The following is a 17,552-nucleotide window of genomic DNA, read 5'->3' as shown; positions in this document are numbered from 1 at the left end:
TCTTACGGGCTTCTTTCTTCTTTGAAACATTTTCTTTAATCGGGCTTCTTTCTTCGTATATATTACGGAGTGTTTGAATCAGGCGCTTACACGGCGCCGTTTGTTTGGGTGACGAGATACCACTGCATTATGAGAGGAGTAACGGGAGGCTAGAGCCAATTCCGGCCCGCTTGCTTTTTTTTTTCTTCTTTTTAGCTTTCTTACACATTGCGGAGAGCCTGTATATAGATATGTATCTAATGCATGCGGTTCAACAAACTCGACTTGCCAGTGTACTTTGGGGAGGCTCCACAATGGCTTGCCAGCTTTCATGAGGTGCAAAAAGGTACCAACTAGGTAGGTAGTGCTGGAGCCGCTCTGTATACCCGTAAAATAGTGATCCTGTTGAACCTCTACTCCTAAATCATGGCTAAATATCAAGCTATACGTACTTTACATGTGCGCAGGAGAAGCCATTGCGTCCTTCCCAGCTCATTTCTCGACCCATGACATCCATACCCAACGTTTGCATATATTCGTGTACATGATGACCACGAGTTAATCTCTCCACTCGTCACCACTACGGAGGCCGGAAGGCGTTTGACTAGACGACTGTCCTTGGAGAGGCGCGTCCTCGCCCTCATCGTCGTCATCGAGCGCCTTGGCAAGGTCGTCGGGATCCTGCATTTTGGCGTCAGGGTCCACGGCGCCATTCAAGTCTTGTGAGCCCTCGCCGTGCTCCTCGTCTTCAAAGACGCCATCGTCGGCGCTGACGGAGATGCCGCGGGATCCCCACTTGGGCCGGCTGCCACGTTGTTCGTTATGATCTAGGCCGGCCTCTTCGTCGTGTTCCTCGTTATGATGGCCAAGGGTGCGGCCAAAGATGCGCTGCACCAACCACCCGTTGCGCAGGTCGTCGGCATCCACAACACCGCCACCACGAAGCTTGACACGCTGACGAGTGTAGTACACCCAGGCAAAATCGGCGTACAACGCGGTCTGAATGATGCCGAAAATGACCGAGATGGCCTCTGGCTTGAGCTCGTCAAACATGCGCAGGAACCAGTTCAGGCAGTATAAGGCTCGGTACGAGCCGAGAGCGAGGAGGTAGAACGAGTCGATGACGGTAGGGACAGTCGTCTGGCGAAGCAGAAGAAGTTGGGGCAGGACACAGACGGACTCGAGAATCTCGGAGAAGGACCACATCCACTGCAGCACGTTAGTGACTGGGCTGGTTGCCGCTGGAAGGGAGATTTCCCGACTTACAGAGAAAAAGCCCCATTTCCTCTTGGCCATAAGGGCGAGCATAGCGAACGGGGACAGAGCCGCAGCGCCACCAACGATGATGGCACCGAGCTTCCAGGAAAGCTCCCTTTCGCGAGAGCGCGGAAACACCCATTGCATGACACCAAGGATATAAAAAGACGTGAGGATATATGTGATTTTAAAAATGACGTTCCATGCTGAGCCTGTTTGGAAGAGATCGAGATATCTGGTGCAAAAGACGAGCGCGTAGAGAATCTGCGTGATGAGAGACACGCCTTCGGCGCTACGGTTGCTGTGGATGGAGAAGATGAGAATTCCCTTTGACGACATGTGGCTCAGGTCGCCCAGGATGCGGAAAATCTAGAAGCAATGGCACGTTAGCAACGAGGCAAGCCTTGCTGTCAGAGATGGGGGCGAGACTTGCGTTCCAGGCCGTCATGATGCAAAGAGGCTGGGGCGTTGGGCGGGCGCGCTGGCCGGTAGGGGAGGGAGCGTCAGAGAAGCTGTTGAGGCGAAAGGAGAGGGCACTGTGAGCTGTGCGAGACGATGCAGCTGCTGAGAGGTCGATATGACCAGCGTGGCAGCGTCCGGATAGAGGGGGCGGATGCGCAAGCAGGGAGCAAAGTGATGGATGGAGAAAAGAGGACAGCTGCGTCACCCGCGACAGCTAGGCATGATGGAGGAGGAGTCGTTAAGACAGCAAGGCTGGGTGGGGCCGTGGCAGGGCCAGCTGAGTTGCCCCAATGAGTTGGGGTTGCAGCCGGTGACGGAACAGCTGCAGGTAGAGGCATGTAAGTACCTAACTAAGTAATCTGCAAGTACGGAGTACAGAGAACAACAAGCAAGTACTTACATGTACCTTGTTAGGTGGGCAACCAGGCCCCAGTCACGGGCATACGTAAGTCATGGGTACAATACCCTTTTCAAAAGTACGTAGCCACTCCGGTTGGTACTTGCTAAGTACTTACTTACTTGCATGTTTTGTGATTATATCGAGAGACGGGAGGGGGAATGAAAAGAAAAGAGAAAAAATTCCTTCACGCAATTCTATATAATATAATGCACTTTGTGTAATACGATGCAATTATTGAGTGTCACAAAGAAGCTCTTCAACCTTTCGCCACACCCCGTCTACCTGTCGCTTGTCTCGCTCACCTCCCTGTACCCAAGGTCATTTGTCGGCGACAAGTACTTGCATCCTCCAGATATTTCTCAACATCATCGCGACACGTCGTCAAGAAGGATCTGCACCTCTTTAGGTATCTCACTCACCAGCAGCTTACCTTCCATGCCTCGCTTCAGGTGGAACTCTAGCTCGTTCATCTCCGCCTCCATCTGGCGCCGGTCTCTGGCGCTGTCGCCGAGCACCACGGCGTTGCCAAAGTTGGTAATAAATGGCTCTAGGTAAACATCAGCACAAGGTCTCGGGGGACAGTTCGAGCATGCTCAAACACTGACCGCCTCTGGTGCCGGGCTTTGAGTAGCGGACGTAAACGTTGCGGACCCCGGGCTTGGGCCAGACCGCCGGGTTGACGTTGGCTCGGTGGTGGATGCCTTCCTCGTGCAGCTGCGCGAGGACGTCCAGAATATCCGCCATCAGAGCCGCATCGAGCGTCTTGAGGTCCAACGGCTCCAGCCCGGGGATGTACTCGAGGAGCAGCGCGTTCTGCGTCGCCCCCTTGGCCGCCGCGGCCTCGGCCATGTCTGTCCATTCAAACTCGTAGTCCTCCACGCCGGTTGGCACCGCCAAGTATCCCAGACAGCGAGGCCAGCCGTGCTGGGGCCTGAGCGCGGAAAACGTGTCAAAGAGCGCGTCGGCAGCATCCTGGGCGCTGTTGTAGTTGACATTTCCTGTAAGCTTGGAGTAGGCCTCCACTTCGTGGCGGAAGATCTCTTGGTTTCTCCTGTCTCTGGGAAACTAGCGGAACCGAGTTAATAGATTGAGAAAGATCAATCGCGATTCATGCATTGCAAATACCGTCTTGAGTACACACTTGCCAGCACTCCTGGCAGCTCGTGAGCCGTCTGTTTTGCGGCGGACATCGACAACATAAGAGCTCGGAAGCACTGTGGCGAGCCGGCCATCTTGCAAGATATCAACAAGTCTAAGCTCGATCAAGGAGCCAAGGTTGACAATATTGTCGCTGGACAACTGCTGGGTTCTGGCCATTGTTAACAGATGCTGAGATGCGGATGCCTGCAAATACTGGTCCTTCTACCAATGTGCAGGCATTTTTGGCAGGCTTTTATACTGTTTCCAGCCCTCATACAATTCAACATTGCAAAAACCGCCAATGTGGCCATTCTCGATTGTTTGAGGCTCTCGCGATACTTATTTCACCACCTCTCACCAACTTTGCGTGGTGTTTTGTGAATTAGTGCACAGTTCAGTGGTTGCCGCCGGGAGGCCCACAGCCACAAGCCTCGTCTCAGCGGGCGCTGACAGCGAAGCTTGCGGTCCACAGCACTGCAGCCTGCTTTGCACTGGCCCGGAGAAACTACCTAGCTTATTAACGGCGCCAGCGTAAACGCGTCACTGCACGTAAATGTCACCCCAAGCGCGTCCTCTCAAGTGCTACCACTGCCACTGCCCAGCAACATCACAAAGGCTGAGCCCGAATTTTCGATGGTGTTCGCTTGATCAGTCTTGCGTGACTCACTAGCTACTATGGAGGCGGGTTTGTGACAGTCTAGCCTCGCTTCAAGTCGTGGAAACTAACTGTTCGTCAAGGTCAAGACCGCGCCCAGAGGCTAAATGAACGTCTTCGCGGTGCTGGGTACGTCTTCGTACCATCCCTGTTCATGAGACGCTCTCTAACGACATTCATAGTCGAGCCGATGTCGGAAGCGATGACTTCAACCTCGAAATCGAGGGCATCGGCGAGCCGTTTACACAGCCAAGCTCTTCCTCACCCCCGAGAAGTCGAGCAAGCGCCGGAGCCCGGTATAGCCCAGAGATCCCTTCCGCGCCCCAAGAGCCGGATGAGCCGGCAAGCTCTCCGACGAGAACCCGACGTCCTCCATCGAGTCCCAGGCCAACTACATCATACCATGAAGAAATTACCGAGAGCCCTGCCCATGCCCCCGGCAGCGGGCACCGTCGACGGGTTCCCGTGCAGGGTGCCTCGGCCAACTCGACGCGCATGATTGCGGCTCTGGAATCAGACCCGATCCAGCCCATCTCTCTACCTTCACTCAACCGTTCCTCACGCCAGCGTCAGGCCCCGGCCCCGAGTCGAAAGACCCCAAGCCCAGCGGGCCCGTCCGGCGATGAGTCCCAGGCCAACTCTGAAGATGCGGAGCTGATGCCACCGCCACGAGTGCCTCGGCCTGCGCCTGGGCCTCCGCCCCGGCGCATCGCCGTTCAGCAATCACCATCCGCGGAGGAAGAAGACGACGACGACGACGCGGAAGAAATAGGGAACCATGAGGCAGCCGCAGCCATTGGCCGGAAGAGACCACGCGTGAGCTTCCAGCCGTCTCCCGAACTCGGCTCTGAAGAGTCAGGCGCCGAGCCTGCCGATGAGCGCCCCGCGCCCAGCAAACGATCTCGTCCGCAGCCACCGCGGCGGGGGGAGCCAGCGGTGCAGCGGCAGCCCAAGAAGCGCAACCCAGCCGAGGGCCAGAACAAGCCGCGCGGCCGTCCGCGTCGTCCGCCGGGTCGCCCCGGCGGCGGCACCCGCGCGGGCAGCGCCGACGACCAGGTCATTGAGATTACCGTGCAGCGCTTTGTCAACGGCCCCGACGCCGAGAGCGACGACGAGGCCCAGGCCGAGATTGCGTTTGCCAACCGCAACGGCGAGACGGTCGTCGACGTCTTTGCGCAGGTCTGTGAGGAAGTCATCTCGACGACACTGGGCAAGTACGAGTATCTACGCCAGGAAACGCAAGACGAGGATAAGAAGAAGGATTGCCGTATCAAGATGCGTGCTATCGAAGCGTTCCGCGAAGAAGTTAGTGCGCAACTCCTGCAACATGTACGTATGGTTGAACAAACACGACCCCTCACGGAGCCTCCTTGCTTATATTTTCTCTAGTCTATTTACCTGAATCACTGGTACTCGCTCCGGAAACGAATCCGTCATGTCCAAAAGGAAAAGCTCGAACTACGACAAGAGATTCTCCGTCTCAAGGCCGAAAAGGAGCAGGTCGCGCTCCGCATGGATGGCGTACGAGCTCGTAGCGAAAAAGAGGGCAGTGATTCCAAGGTATGCATCGGATACAAATGCTCTACCGTTGCGACGCTAACAAAGCACGCAGCATCGCTTGAATGCTTCTAATCTCATGCACGATATTGACTTGGCCGTCGAGCAGGGCCGCGACGCGGCTGATCTATCATCACGAGCTCGCAAGGAAGCCGAGCTCGGCAATTTGGAGCTCATCATTTCTCAAGTCGCAGAACAGGCGAGCAGCAACGGCCCCACAGGCGGCCTGCTACACCAGATCCAAGACTTCAATGCGTTTTTAGAACGGGCCGCTGCAGTGTTGGAGTCGAGATGATTCAAACAGAAACTTGGTATATTGATTGAAAACGCCTGCCATGCCAAACTAGATGCACCGGCTAGTTTATTTTGGCTTTGCTAAAGTCCATCTCAGGGTGCTGCTCCTGGAACTTCTTCAGGATGTCCGCCTTTTTCTGCTCGTCCGATGTGGGCAAGCCTTGCTCCTTCTGGCGCTGGTCGAACATCATCTTCTCGACCATGCCACGCGTCTGGCCATCGAGATCCGACAGCTTGGAGTTTTCGGGCTGAATTTTGGACACGTCAATCTTGGGGGCACTGGTCACGATGTGTGCCCACCACTCCATCTTGTTGACCTTGTCGAGGTGAATCTCGACCGTCTTGGTCCCGTCCGCGTTGGTGGAGAGCGTCCAGGTGGAGTCGTCGACGAGAATGGCATGCGGGAGGTCACCCTGATGAACAGTCAGTATGGGGGTGGCCAAAAAGACTTGAGGAAAGATGTAGAGGGGCGGTGCGCACGTCGATGATGGGCTCCTTGCCCTTGATGCCCGCCGTGAGTTTGAGCTTCTTGATGTCCACCACGAGATCGCGCGACTTCATGTTGCCGGGCACAACAAAGTTGATGTCGAGCTCGCCAATGGTCTGCGTCCACTTGTACGGCAGGGCGGCCTGTTCTTGGAGCTCGTTGGCGCGCGCGGCGGCCTCTTCGGCCGGTGAGGGATCTGCTATCCGCATCAGTGGGCAAGTTCTTGTTCAACGGCGCAACGGGCGCAATAAAAATGTGCGGGATGGGTCAATATGTGTCGCATTTGCGTACCTTTGTCTGCCATGACTGGAAAGTCGGTGGGAAAGTGACTGGTGCAGGTGGAAAGCAATCGAAGCTGGAAAGCTTGGAGATGTTGGAGGGGCAGCGACCCCCACCACCAGTGCTTGCTAGGTAGCGTAGCCCAGCTTCTCGAAATGAATAGACACCACTTCGCACTGTGTGGGTGCGCCCGCACTTGTGCTCACTTGCAGTAACTTGATTACCTAGCGGCACAGTATAAATACTGGCCTGAGACCAAGCTTGTTCAACATCAGTATCCTGAGAATCGCCATCCACCTACACGGTTATTATTTTATTGACCATGTCAAAATTGTAGGTGTGCAATTCATGACTCGTACCGAACAAACAGCTAGGCTCCCCTCTACCAAGTCGGCCATTACTTGACCGCGATTTTACCTGCCGCTGACCAGGAGTGGCTTGTGTAGAGCGGCTGGACCGATCTCCATGCCGGCGCACTGAGTGATCTTGAAGAGTTCCAACGGTAACGGCGATTAGGCAGAATGATTGATGACTCTGAGCAGGCCGTGTACATTATTGGTAAACGTCTTCTGCACTACGTTTAGAGTATACGGCTGCTACTATAATGTGTTATGCTGACCAGTCAGAAAATTTGCAGAGTGGTAGAAGATCACTTTAAGAAGATCCTGTCCTCGCCACACTGCGTCGAGCTTCTGCGCAACCTCGCTGACGAAAGGACGATGTAGCTTCAGACGCATCAGGCCTTCAACTTCCGACCTTGTATGACACCCCCCCACTCCATCACCAGCACAAAGGCCTCGGTTTCTACTTCGTGGCAGAGTTGACCGGAAGCCCACGTTCGGCCAGCTTCTCCTTCCATTGGAGAAGGTACGTGAATCTTCATGCTTACACGCGCGGAGGTCTCCTCGCAGCGTCGCAATTACTGGCGCAAGCCCACAGTCATATGGCTCGCTGTGCTGGCGGAGGACCGATGGGTCAGAGAAAGATTCGGGACGCCGCATTCGCAACAGACCCAGGCATCCTTCCCCGATTGAGCCGTCTTCTGCCATGTCTTTTGCTGGTCGTAGTGCTATCAGGAATCCAGAAAACGGGCACGAGCTTCGGATTCGGATTCTGAGGCGACAGTCGCGTGCGGAAAGCTGCCGCGCAGGTGATGCCTCCTGTACCGCCTGGGTGCAGGAATACCACCCAAGGAAGTAACTTTCATCATGTAGCTAACCAGGTCTGCCGCTGAAAGAAAGCATAAATTTATGGTGTGTCATGCTTACAGGACCCAACCTGATTTGGTATTCTGATGAGGCCTTGCCCCCCAGTCTATCTATTTATGAGGGATAGCAAGCATCGTACCAGCTGCGAGACCTTGACCTGGCCCTCCAAATATCTTTGAAATACCGGCAGGCCGAAAATTATTTGTATAATCTAATGTTGCTTTGTCAAGTAACGCATATAACTATTTCACCCCTGTTCCCGTGTGCTACAGGATGACTGCGCAAGAACACGACTTCTATCCGACCTGCGGATCATGGTTGTCTCTGTGTATTACATGAGCAATAGCCCGGATTCGGCCCTGGTACCGGGTTTCACCGCCCGGTATTTACGGCCCTACCATCTCGCCAATCAACTTTATTTGGCTTCCGTCCGGCGTGTACACGAACTCAGAATATGACGACCTGAAAGCACCTTTGACGCGCGAGGCGGCGGACGAGGGAGGCCTCGTCCTCGATGCCACGCCGGGGCATGCGGCCGGACCCACACGCGGCGGCCCTCTCTGCTCCGGTTACTGGTGTAGACCTACGCCGACAGCCGCACCGGCCGCATGCCCATGACCCTGGAGTCCAGATTTAGACAGCTACTAAGTAGGCACCGACGTCGCCCATCGGGCCGACGTCCAGCCCCTCGTCAAGCAAGCCCACCCGCGCCACTGCAGCGCGGACCCCGTCCCCATGTAAGTGCCCGCCTGTACTCAACTGAAAGCAGGAGGCAGTCAAAACGCTTCATAATTGACCTTTTGCCCAGGGGCTCTAGAATCACGCTTAGGAGATTTAAAGAACTTGATGAAACTGGATTCCGATAGCGCACGTATATGGTAGCTCAGCTCCGTTTTATACGCCGATCCACACAAACTCTCAGTTAGTATCCGTCGGGCGCAACGTTTATAGAAGCAACTGTCGCAATCTGCAATTCTTTCCCTCCTATATCTGCAGCGAAAGACATCTATCGACATAGATTGTAGTTTTGGCGAGTCTAGCCCGGTCGTGAGCGCTTCTATATAGCGATTGTCCTCTGTTCGATCGAGCCGCCACGGCGCGAACCGACACTTTTACCACAGTTTGCCAACAACTGCGCAGTTCATTTTTGGAAACTTATGGATGTGTGGGGTGAAGTCAGGTAGGTAGTGGCTAAAAGCTCACGAGAAGCCAGAGTCCATTTTGAACTTGAAACTGCCGGGGTAGCTATAGACAGTCTTTGTCAGACCAGCCACCCAGTTATTTCGTATAGATGTCCTCGTGAGGCCTTGGCAAGTCGATTTATCAAGCTTCGGGCAGCATTGCCGAGGGTCTTACCCTCAGACTCTGACTAGCCCACAGCGCAATGGACAGTTCTTCTCTGACAACTTCGAAAGCAACCATCCTTGCCCTGCTAGTGGTTTCACAGCTTCCTAACGGGCGGACAAATTGAGCTAAAATCGCGGAATTTTACCATGAACAACTTTCGTCGTTTTCTAGACTAAAACACAAACAGAGTTGGGTTTCGGGAGTGCGAAACGCCACAACCGAACCTAATCTGCAAAGACCGGGGCCGATCAAACCCACCAGATCCACGCTGCAGTCAGTTGAGATGGGGGCTACGTTGCCATGCTGCCATCATTCTCGTCTCAACTGCGTGACAGGTTAGCCACAAGTTCGATCCTCTGTGGGTATTTATCGAAGAAGTTGCTCCGGCATTATGACTGTAACGGACATTGACCGACAGGGTCAACCCTCCCCAGAGTCGTATTGACGGTGATATTCACAAGGTCTCGAGTTAAACGAGCCCCGCACTGCCGATTCATTCTTCGAATTTATGCGCTGATCTCTTTTCCTCGTTCGGGATTATCCGCTGCTCTGCCAAACAGTCCGGTTGCCGTTTTTGGTGCGACTCTTGGGCAGTGTGGCTTTCCTGCTGCACGCGCCCGCCGCAGATTCCCTCTTCAGCCATGCAACACTCCGGAAATGGCGCTCACCTTTTCTACTCTCGCCGCTGAGTTTGCAGAAATCTGGGGAAAAGGGGGCTTCTTAGACTGCTCTCAAGCATGTTCAACCATGAGCCGATGCCAGATAGCCAAGGCAACTTCGGCCGCAGGCGACGGGTTTTGCGGCCGCCTATTCCTGACAGATTGCTCGAGAAGACGTTTATGACTGATCATAATTGCAATTATACTCCGTTTTCAGTTGAAATACGCGAGTGGTCTTGTTTTTATTACCCGGCGGCTACGAAGCATGCTCGTTCGTGTTGGCGTCGGAGACTGCTGACTGCTGAGCTGTGAGATAGATTAAGCTGGGCGGGATAATGCCGTCAAATGCCGCGCTCGCTGGAGCTGCATCCATGAGTCGGTTCTGCAGTCTTCTGGGGTAACGCCGAATGTTCAAAACCCGGTCATCGCCCCCATCGGGTACAACACTCACCTGCTAGAGGCTATATTACCCTTCCAGAAAAGTAGGCCGGCGCCCACCATGCGGCCCAAAGGTCATCGTCTTTTGCCGTCTCTTGTCCGAAGTATTGCACCGGCTCATGCCCCGCGCATGGGACGATGACAGATGGAGCTACCTTGAGCCTCTTTCCCACATCGTGGGGCCATCGGACGACCGGGTGCCACATCCGTTTCTTTACCCCTACCGAGCAGACTCGGCCATCGAAATTCCGCAATGTGCGGGAGTATGGCAGGACTGTGCGCGCCGGTGAGCGGAGAACCGGTGCTTGGCCGTTTGTATTGAGACAATACCGCTCTCGAGAGACTCTATCGCAGCCATGGAAGAGCGCATTTCATTGCGCTGACGAAGCTGGGTGTGGTGTATAAAGAGTCCGCCAATCCATGACGGAGATTTTAGTGTCCCAAGAGGCTCACACATCTTTCTCAACTCAATATACAAGGCAGCTATCCTCATACTTTCGTTGGATTATACAGCTGTTTGACCCAAACATGCGTGTCGCCCTCATTTCTCTCGCTGCGGCGGTGGCGGCCAGCCCGATGGGCAACAACCTTACTTTACTCGAATCAAGATGTTTGTTACACCCAAGATGTTCTCCCAGCTGCACTGCGCTCTTGCGACTAACTCAATCTAGCTGTTGATTCTAACTTGATGAACGATTTCAGGTTCTATGCTCAACATGCTGCTGCTGCTTACTGCAACTCCGAGGGTCCTTTGCCCGGCAGTTTCGTTACTTGCGGTGGCGGCGAATGTAACGAAGTAATGCGTAACCGTGTTACCGTCATCCGCACTCTCCAGGGCAGCGGCACCGGTATTGCCGGCTACGTCTCCGTCGACAAGACGCGCCAGGAAGTCGTCTTCTCAGCACGGGGCAGCCACAACGTCCGCAACTTCATCACCGACCTCTCCTTCACGCAGCGCGATTGTAATTTCGCGCCTGGCTGCAAGGTACACAGCGGGTTCGCCGACTCGTGGGATGAAATCTCGGCCGCCGCCACGTCGGCCATCGCGGAGGGCCTGCGGGCAAACCCGAATTATAAGCTCGTCATCACCGGCCACTCCCTGGGCGGCGCGGTCGCCACGCTCGCCGGCGCCTACCTCCGCCGCTCCGGCTTTCGGGCCGCCATCTACACGTTTGGCACGCCGCGCGTGGGCAACGACGTGTTTGCCAACTTCTCCAACAGACAGCGGGGCGGGCTGTTCCGCATAACACACATCGACGACCCGGTGCCGCGCCTGCCGCCCATGATCTTCAGCTACCGCCACAGCGGAACCGAGTACTGGCTGTCCAACGGCGAAGCGTCGCAGACGGAGTACCGGCCCGCCGACGTCAAGGTCTGCCGGGGCATAGACACCGTCGCCTGCAACGCGGGCACTGTTGGCTTCAACCTACCCGCCCATCTATTCTACCTCGGCGGTATCTCTGACTGCACGACGCTCGCAATCGATTGGAGGCGCGATGCCAACCCCTCGGACAGGGAACTCGAGGCGCGCCTCACCAAATGGAGCCAGCAGGACCAGGAACTAGTCAATGGCTGTTATTATTGTTATTCAACTGTTAATGTTTAATGCCGAAATCTCTATAGTCTAGATTTGTGAAGCTCCGTGGTCTAGCAGCGCTCTGACTACAAGGTCCCGTTCTACTTACGGATTACACTACAGCTAATACGCCAATGAAGAATGAAGGGTCCGGTGTGCCGAACAAGCAGTGGACAATGTGACTACAACAGTAAATACTTGGCTATCGATCCGTTGCATCCTCGCTCAAGCTTAATACTATGTAATTGCTTGAAGGGAGCAACCCTCTGACCAGGAACATGGCGGTGTGATTGCGAACAATACTTGAGGGTTTGGCTATGTAATCGTGAGTACTCATACTGTCACTTTTGCAGCGAAACCAATTACTTTGTAGGCAATTGTCTGGGCAACAGTCCTGGTTTCTCTGAAATAATCAATGCAAACCAGCCTTGGCATCGTCTCTAGTCCCATGGCTTCTTCCGTCCCCGTTGATGTTGACATGAAAACTCGTTGGCGGTGTTGATGTTCAGTCCTGCTTCAACTGTTGAGGGCCATCACTACCCTATACTGGCAACTAGACTTGCGTGAGCACAGCTTGACGACTGGAAACCACTCATGGCTTTGCTAATATAGCGGAAGCTCCAGGATCACCCTATCTACAGAGGTGGTTGTTTCCGAGCGCCTTTACTGTGTCTTAACAGAGCCGTTATGAGGAGAAAGAGGCATGTCTATGACTCCGCACCACTTTTGATTGATAACATCAATTGAAGTCAGCTAGCAACTACCAAATTTCTAATTGAACCACCAGAAACACGCTCAAGTAAAGGGGTAGCGCCGTATTTTCTCTCAAAGCAATAATTTAATGAACACGCTGGCTGCAACCGTTTCTCGAAAGTTTTATTGCTGAGCTGCTTCAACCCTGCAAATGCCTCTTGAAAGAACTGGGTTATTTTCCGATCGAGCCAACCTACGCCAGCCGTAAAAGGACCTATTTTTGGTAATATCACCAAGGTCGAAATCCTGGTTTGCCTCCATCAGCGCTCTCGCAAAACTGATAGACGTCGTGGGATCAGTGACATGGTCCATCTCGCCCGTCACACCCAAGGCCGTGTCTTGCTTCAAGACTTGATATTTCCAATTTACAAAGGAAATGTTGCGAAGCGGCATCTATACTTCGTATAATCATCTACTCTAGCTTATAATCCTTCCAAATTCATCGCTCTAAAAACCTATTTTCGGCTCTAATAAACCCAGCACCAGTGTCGCGCTTTTGCCACCTTGGGCAGAGCGTCCAGGTAATGATTCGGTGATTCAGAAGCTATTGGCTAGGCAATTACAGAGACGAAAGGGTACCATAGATGCAATAATTGTTCCTTAATTTTCCACACGGGAAAAGCAAGCAAAAGGAATAGTGACCTGCTTTTGCGCGTGTTTTCTAGCCAAATCAGTGTCTAATTCTCTGATCAGGTTTCTAGAAGAATCACAAGGTTACTTAGTAATCTGGCTATAAGGGCACTTGGCGACGTTATCAGTACCCACGCCTACCTCAAGCCAACCCAGCCGTGCAACTCCTCCTCCTCCACAGTAGCATTCGAACCACGCCGTACCGACCACACCAAGACGATTGCAGCAGCTGTCCTGGTCCGTCGCTCAACACAGGACGCGTCTGTCCAGCCTCATCGCCCGCATTCGCCCCCCCCCCCCTGTGCCCGAGCCCCCGAACCGCGACCAACACTCGGAAGCCATGGCCGTCTCGCTGCGGCACTCTGCCAGCGGCAACGGCACCAGCTCGCTGGCGGCGGGCGGCGGCGGCGGTGGCGACGACGAGGCGTGCCCCGTGTGCAAGACGACGCGCTACTTCAACAAGGACATGGAGTTCCGGATCAACACCGAGTGCTACCACCGCATGTGCAAGACGTGCGTGGAGCGCATCTTCAAGGACGGGCCCAACCAGTGCCCCTACGCGGGCTGCCACAAGACGCTGCGCCTGCGCGGCTTCAAGGCCGCCTACTTTGCCGACCTGGCCGTCGAGCGCGAGGTCGACATCCGCCGCCGCGTCGCCGCCGTCTTCAACAAGGTCGAGGACGACTTTGACTCGCTCGACAGCTACAACGACTACCTCTACATGGTCGAGTGCCTGACCGACGACCTCGCCAACGGGTCCGACGCCGCGCGCGCCGCAGCCGAGGCCCGCCTCGCCGACTGGGAGGCCGCCCACAGGGCCGAGATTGAGCGCAACCGGCGCCTCGCCAAGGAGTCGGACGAGGCCCGCCAGCGCCGCCTCGCCGCCGAGGAGGAGACGGCCCGCCAGCGCCGCCTGCAGGACCTGCGCGACGACGCCGACGCCAAGGCCAGCGCCGCCCGCTTCCGCGAGGAGATGCTCGACTCCCTCCAGACCGCCGACGTCGGCCGCGCCGCCGAGGCCGTCCACAAGATTGTCCTCAAGAAGCGCGGCCAGCAGCAGCAGCAGCAGCACGCGGGCCGCCTGGAACCTGCCGCCGGCGGGCTGTCCATCCGCGGCCTGCGCGACAAAAAGGCCGCCGCCGCCGACGCCGCCGCCGAGAGCAACAAGCCCTACGACCCCTACGGCGGGCTCGACCTCGCGCCCCGGCGCGTCGACCTCGCCCCGGCGCAGCTCGCCCTTTACGGCAGCGAGTGGCTGGACGCGGCCCGCTCCAAGCACGACTACACCGTCGGCGGCTACAGCGCCGACGAGTACCTCACGCGCGCGCTCTTCGAGGCCTTTTCCGGCCTCGGCGTCTTTGTCGACGAGGAAAAGGACAGTCGGCCCGGCAAGACGGCCCTCGCTCGAGGACGAGATGGTGCCATGGAATTGGATGGCTGATTCTCCATGAAGAAAAATGAACCGCCCCCGGCTTTCAAGGGAAGATACGCATATTGCATGTTTGGCGTTTATTAGGGGTCGTTTTCAGGGACTGTATACTAAAAAATACAAAATGGCGTTCTTGCGTGATGATGTTCATCGTTTTTTCTCAGAGGATAATGACTCGCTACACAGCAAACATTTGGATGTTGACCAGAATCAGATTCTGCACTACTCGTTCATCACTTTCAAACTACGTTATGATTGCCTAGGCGTGTTGTAGAGTTATATTCCTGAAAGACTACAGTAAGCGCTGAGTAAACATTGTCTCTCCCCCTTCAGTTGTGACACGTCAGGTAGGTCCCAAGTTGCAAAGCACTCAAGCCAATACCACTGCTTCGTTATTTTTCGTTTGAGCAGAATGGAATATGACTCCCCTCCCACCACAACCACTCCCATCCAACATATATACCAAGAGAAGCATTGAAATGGAAGCAAAAACGACAAAGAAGAACAAAAAAAAACGCCACGCTGTTTGAAGCATACAAGTCAAAAGAAGAACACGAAATGAGCGAATGTGGAACAATGAGCCGTTTTATTGCTGCCAGGGAGTTTGCTGGGCTGGTCGAGGAAAGACGGGAACAGTCTGGATCTGGTCGATACCGCCACCGATGGGCGTCTGGTTGTGCTGCCAGCCCATGCCGGTGGTGTGATTTACAAAGTCCCCCTGACGAAACGGGTTGGTCACGCCAGTCGGCTGGGGAGCAAGCGCACCGGGTTGTTGTTGCAGCTGGCCGGGCATCGAGGGCATCGGAGGCGCTTGCTGCTGTTGCTGAGGAACGTTCCGGGCAAACGGGTTGGTTCCCGTCGGCGTGGCTTGCAGCGGAGCAGGAGCTTGAGATTGGAACGGCGAGTTGTTGTTAGGCGGGGAAACCGACTTGGCAAAAGGATTCGTCGACTGGCGGTTTAACGCGGGAGCGACGAACCCCGTTTGCTGGGGCTGTTGCGGTTGCGGTTGCTGCTGTTGTAGAGGCTGCTGGTTCATAAAGCCTTGCATGCCGGTTGGTTGTGCCATCATCGATTGTCTAAAAGGATTGGTGGTCCCGGTCTGCATGGGCATCAACTGCCCGGGCATCTGCTGCTGCTGCTGCTGCTGCTGCTGCTGAGGTTGCTGCAGAAAGTTCTGGCCTTGAAAGTTGGCAGTCGTGTTTTGAGGAATAGTTCCGAGAGAGCTAGGCTGATAGCTGTTCTGCGGCTGCGGTGTAAACCCCCCGAAGCCAGCTCCGGTAAAGTTTGGCTGAAGAGGTGCAGGCTGCTGCTGCTGCTGTATAGGCTGTTGGAACATATTCTGTTGCTGCTGAAATTGGTTATTGGCCAGAGGGAAGCTAGCCGCATGGTTGATGAACCCGGTCGGCTGGAGATCGAGCTGCTGAAGCGGCTGCTGAGGAGGCTGGAACATGTTTTGGCCTGGCACCGTGGGCTGTGTGTTGACCTGCATAGTCGTCTGGTTCTTCTCGATAGAGTCGAAAAAGTCAATGAGGTCGGGATCAGGCCCCTTGGTTGCTGGTTTGGGCGCATCCTTGGGTGGTGCGGGAAAGGGATTGCTCGAGTTCTGGGCGCTGCCTGCTCGGCCCGTGGGTGATCGTGGCGGTTTGGGAAGATCAAACGCGTCTTTCCCCTTACCACCCTTCTTGAAGTCTTGCTCGGCAATGTATTGCCGGCGATGAATCTCAAAGTCGGTATCGTTCAGGTATTCTTCCAATTGGCGGCCGAGGTTGACGGGTGCGTGTGTGAGCTTGGGAACCTGAACACCGGTGCGGTACTCATATTGGCGGGCAACAGATAGGTACTGAACGACGTAGTCAGTGTACTTGGAAAAGCTTCGATAGATTTCCATTGCACGCTCGGCATCGGTTCTGGACATTTCAAAGAAGCGACCAAGAATGTTGATGAGACCCTGGTTGAGGCACTGGAATAGAGCTAGCAGATCTAGCACCAGCAGTTTGAAGATGGAGATTGTAATGTCAGTTTCGCCTTCCGAGTCCAAAACCTTGACAACGTCAGCTGTTTTCTGCACAGAGCAGTGCAGTTTGTCCAAAACCTACGTCACACTTGAGCAAAGCTGCCAGCTGGTGTAAAACTGACTCCGTCTCTCGAAGAAGGCCCTTGTCAACGCTCAGCCTTTCCAAACGTCCCTCGCCGGACCGAACCCAGTCGATCTTGGTATCGCGGTAGGCGCGCGCTCGTTCGTTGAGGTAATTGGCGTAGCGCCGGATGTTCCGACCCTGTGTTTGCGCTGCGCGACAAGTCAGCGTTGGACCCTTCGGCCAAATATGGCAGCGTCGACATACCATCGGTGAAGCTGCTGATGGCAAGCATGTTGCGGTGCTTGGAAAGATAGGCGAGGGTGACCTCTTGGGCTCCCTCGCGAATCATCAAGTGGGAAGTCAGGAGACCCTTGAGCACAACGGTCCATGTCGAGTCCCTCAGGCGGTAGTGCATGGCCCGAAAGACCTCGCCAACACCAGCCTCTCCCGAATGGGTGGCAATGAGGAGATGCTCGATGTATTTGGCTTTCGGGGGCGCATTCTGTGGTCGTGCGCGCTGTCAGCTGCTTCTCCTTTTGTGTCTCCCGTGCGTCTCCCATGCCGCAACGACGGCAAACGGGATGGGGGCGACTTGTACCAGCTAGGGGAGCTGGCCATGACGACATACCTTGATTTTGGTGGCGCCCTTGACGGACTTTTCAAATGAGCTGGACATGATGGCGAGCCGGACGCTGGGAAGCAATCGCCTTGAGCAGCGACAGGACAGGCCGGATGTTGCACGCTGAAAGACGAAAGCGAAGAGCCGGCCGAAGCGTGGGAAAGGCGAAGGTTGGTTGGGCTCCGCCACTGACTGGCACGATAAGGTGGCTGCTTGGCCCAATGGATCCCGCACCCTGGGGCCTTGCCGCGGCTGGTGAGGTCAGAGGGAGCTACTGGTACTGAGTAGGTACAGTGAACTTAGCG

At 55.2% G+C, this 17,552-nt stretch overlaps 6 protein-coding genes across 6 annotated transcripts; 3 read left to right on the top strand and 3 right to left on the bottom strand.

The window, feature by feature from the left end:
• Positions 1-537: 537 nt before the first annotated feature.
• On the bottom strand, positions 538-3,415 carry V2A60_001321 (ER lumen protein retaining receptor-domain-containing protein; the record flags this gene model as incomplete). Its single annotated transcript, XM_083252682.1, has 5 exons — positions 538-1,188; positions 1,246-1,605; positions 2,518-2,645; positions 2,704-3,163; positions 3,224-3,415. 5 exons carry the CDS (start codon positions 3,413-3,415, stop codon positions 538-540), a joined length of 1,791 nt encoding a protein of 596 aa, XP_083108808.1.
• A 498-nt stretch (positions 3,416-3,913) lies between these two features.
• V2A60_001320 (uncharacterized protein) lies at positions 3,914-5,745 on the top strand (the record flags this gene model as incomplete). Its single annotated transcript, XM_083252681.1, has 5 exons — positions 3,914-3,923; positions 3,977-4,022; positions 4,076-5,222; positions 5,283-5,453; positions 5,506-5,745. The coding sequence occupies 5 exons, from the start codon at positions 3,914-3,916 to the stop codon at positions 5,743-5,745; spliced, it is 1,614 nt and encodes a 537-aa protein (XP_083108807.1).
• Positions 5,746-5,806: 61 nt separating this feature from the next.
• On the bottom strand, positions 5,807-6,535 carry V2A60_001319 (HSP20-like chaperone; the record flags this gene model as incomplete). Its single annotated transcript, XM_083252680.1, has 3 exons — positions 5,807-6,157; positions 6,225-6,427; positions 6,523-6,535. 3 exons carry the CDS (start codon positions 6,533-6,535, stop codon positions 5,807-5,809), a joined length of 567 nt encoding a protein of 188 aa, XP_083108806.1.
• Positions 6,536-10,690: 4,155 nt separating this feature from the next.
• Positions 10,691-11,768, top strand: V2A60_001318 (lipase family protein; the record flags this gene model as incomplete). The annotated part of the gene is made up of 2 exons (XM_083252679.1): positions 10,691-10,772; positions 10,834-11,768. 2 exons carry the CDS (start codon positions 10,691-10,693, stop codon positions 11,766-11,768), a joined length of 1,017 nt encoding a protein of 338 aa, XP_083108805.1.
• Positions 11,769-13,461: 1,693 nt separating this feature from the next.
• On the top strand, positions 13,462-14,562 carry V2A60_001317 (TFIIH/NER complex subunit TFB3; the record flags this gene model as incomplete). Its single annotated transcript, XM_083252678.1, has 1 exon — positions 13,462-14,562. One exon carries the CDS (start codon positions 13,462-13,464, stop codon positions 14,560-14,562), a length of 1,101 nt encoding a protein of 366 aa, XP_083108804.1.
• A 574-nt stretch (positions 14,563-15,136) lies between these two features.
• V2A60_001316 (ANTH domain-containing protein) lies at positions 15,137-17,304 on the bottom strand (the record flags this gene model as incomplete). The annotated part of the gene is made up of 4 exons (XM_083252677.1): positions 15,137-16,591; positions 16,647-16,837; positions 16,893-17,130; positions 17,257-17,304. The coding sequence occupies 4 exons, from the start codon at positions 17,302-17,304 to the stop codon at positions 15,137-15,139; spliced, it is 1,932 nt and encodes a 643-aa protein (XP_083108803.1).
• Positions 17,305-17,552: the final 248 nt, after the last annotated feature.

Source organism: Cordyceps javanica, chromosome 1 (assembly GCF_051103115.1).
Source record: "Cordyceps javanica chromosome 1, complete sequence".
Lineage (NCBI taxonomy): Eukaryota > Fungi > Ascomycota > Sordariomycetes > Hypocreales > Cordycipitaceae > Cordyceps > Cordyceps javanica.
Note: the sequence above shows the minus strand (reverse complement) of the source record. Positions and strands in the feature narration are given on the sequence as shown.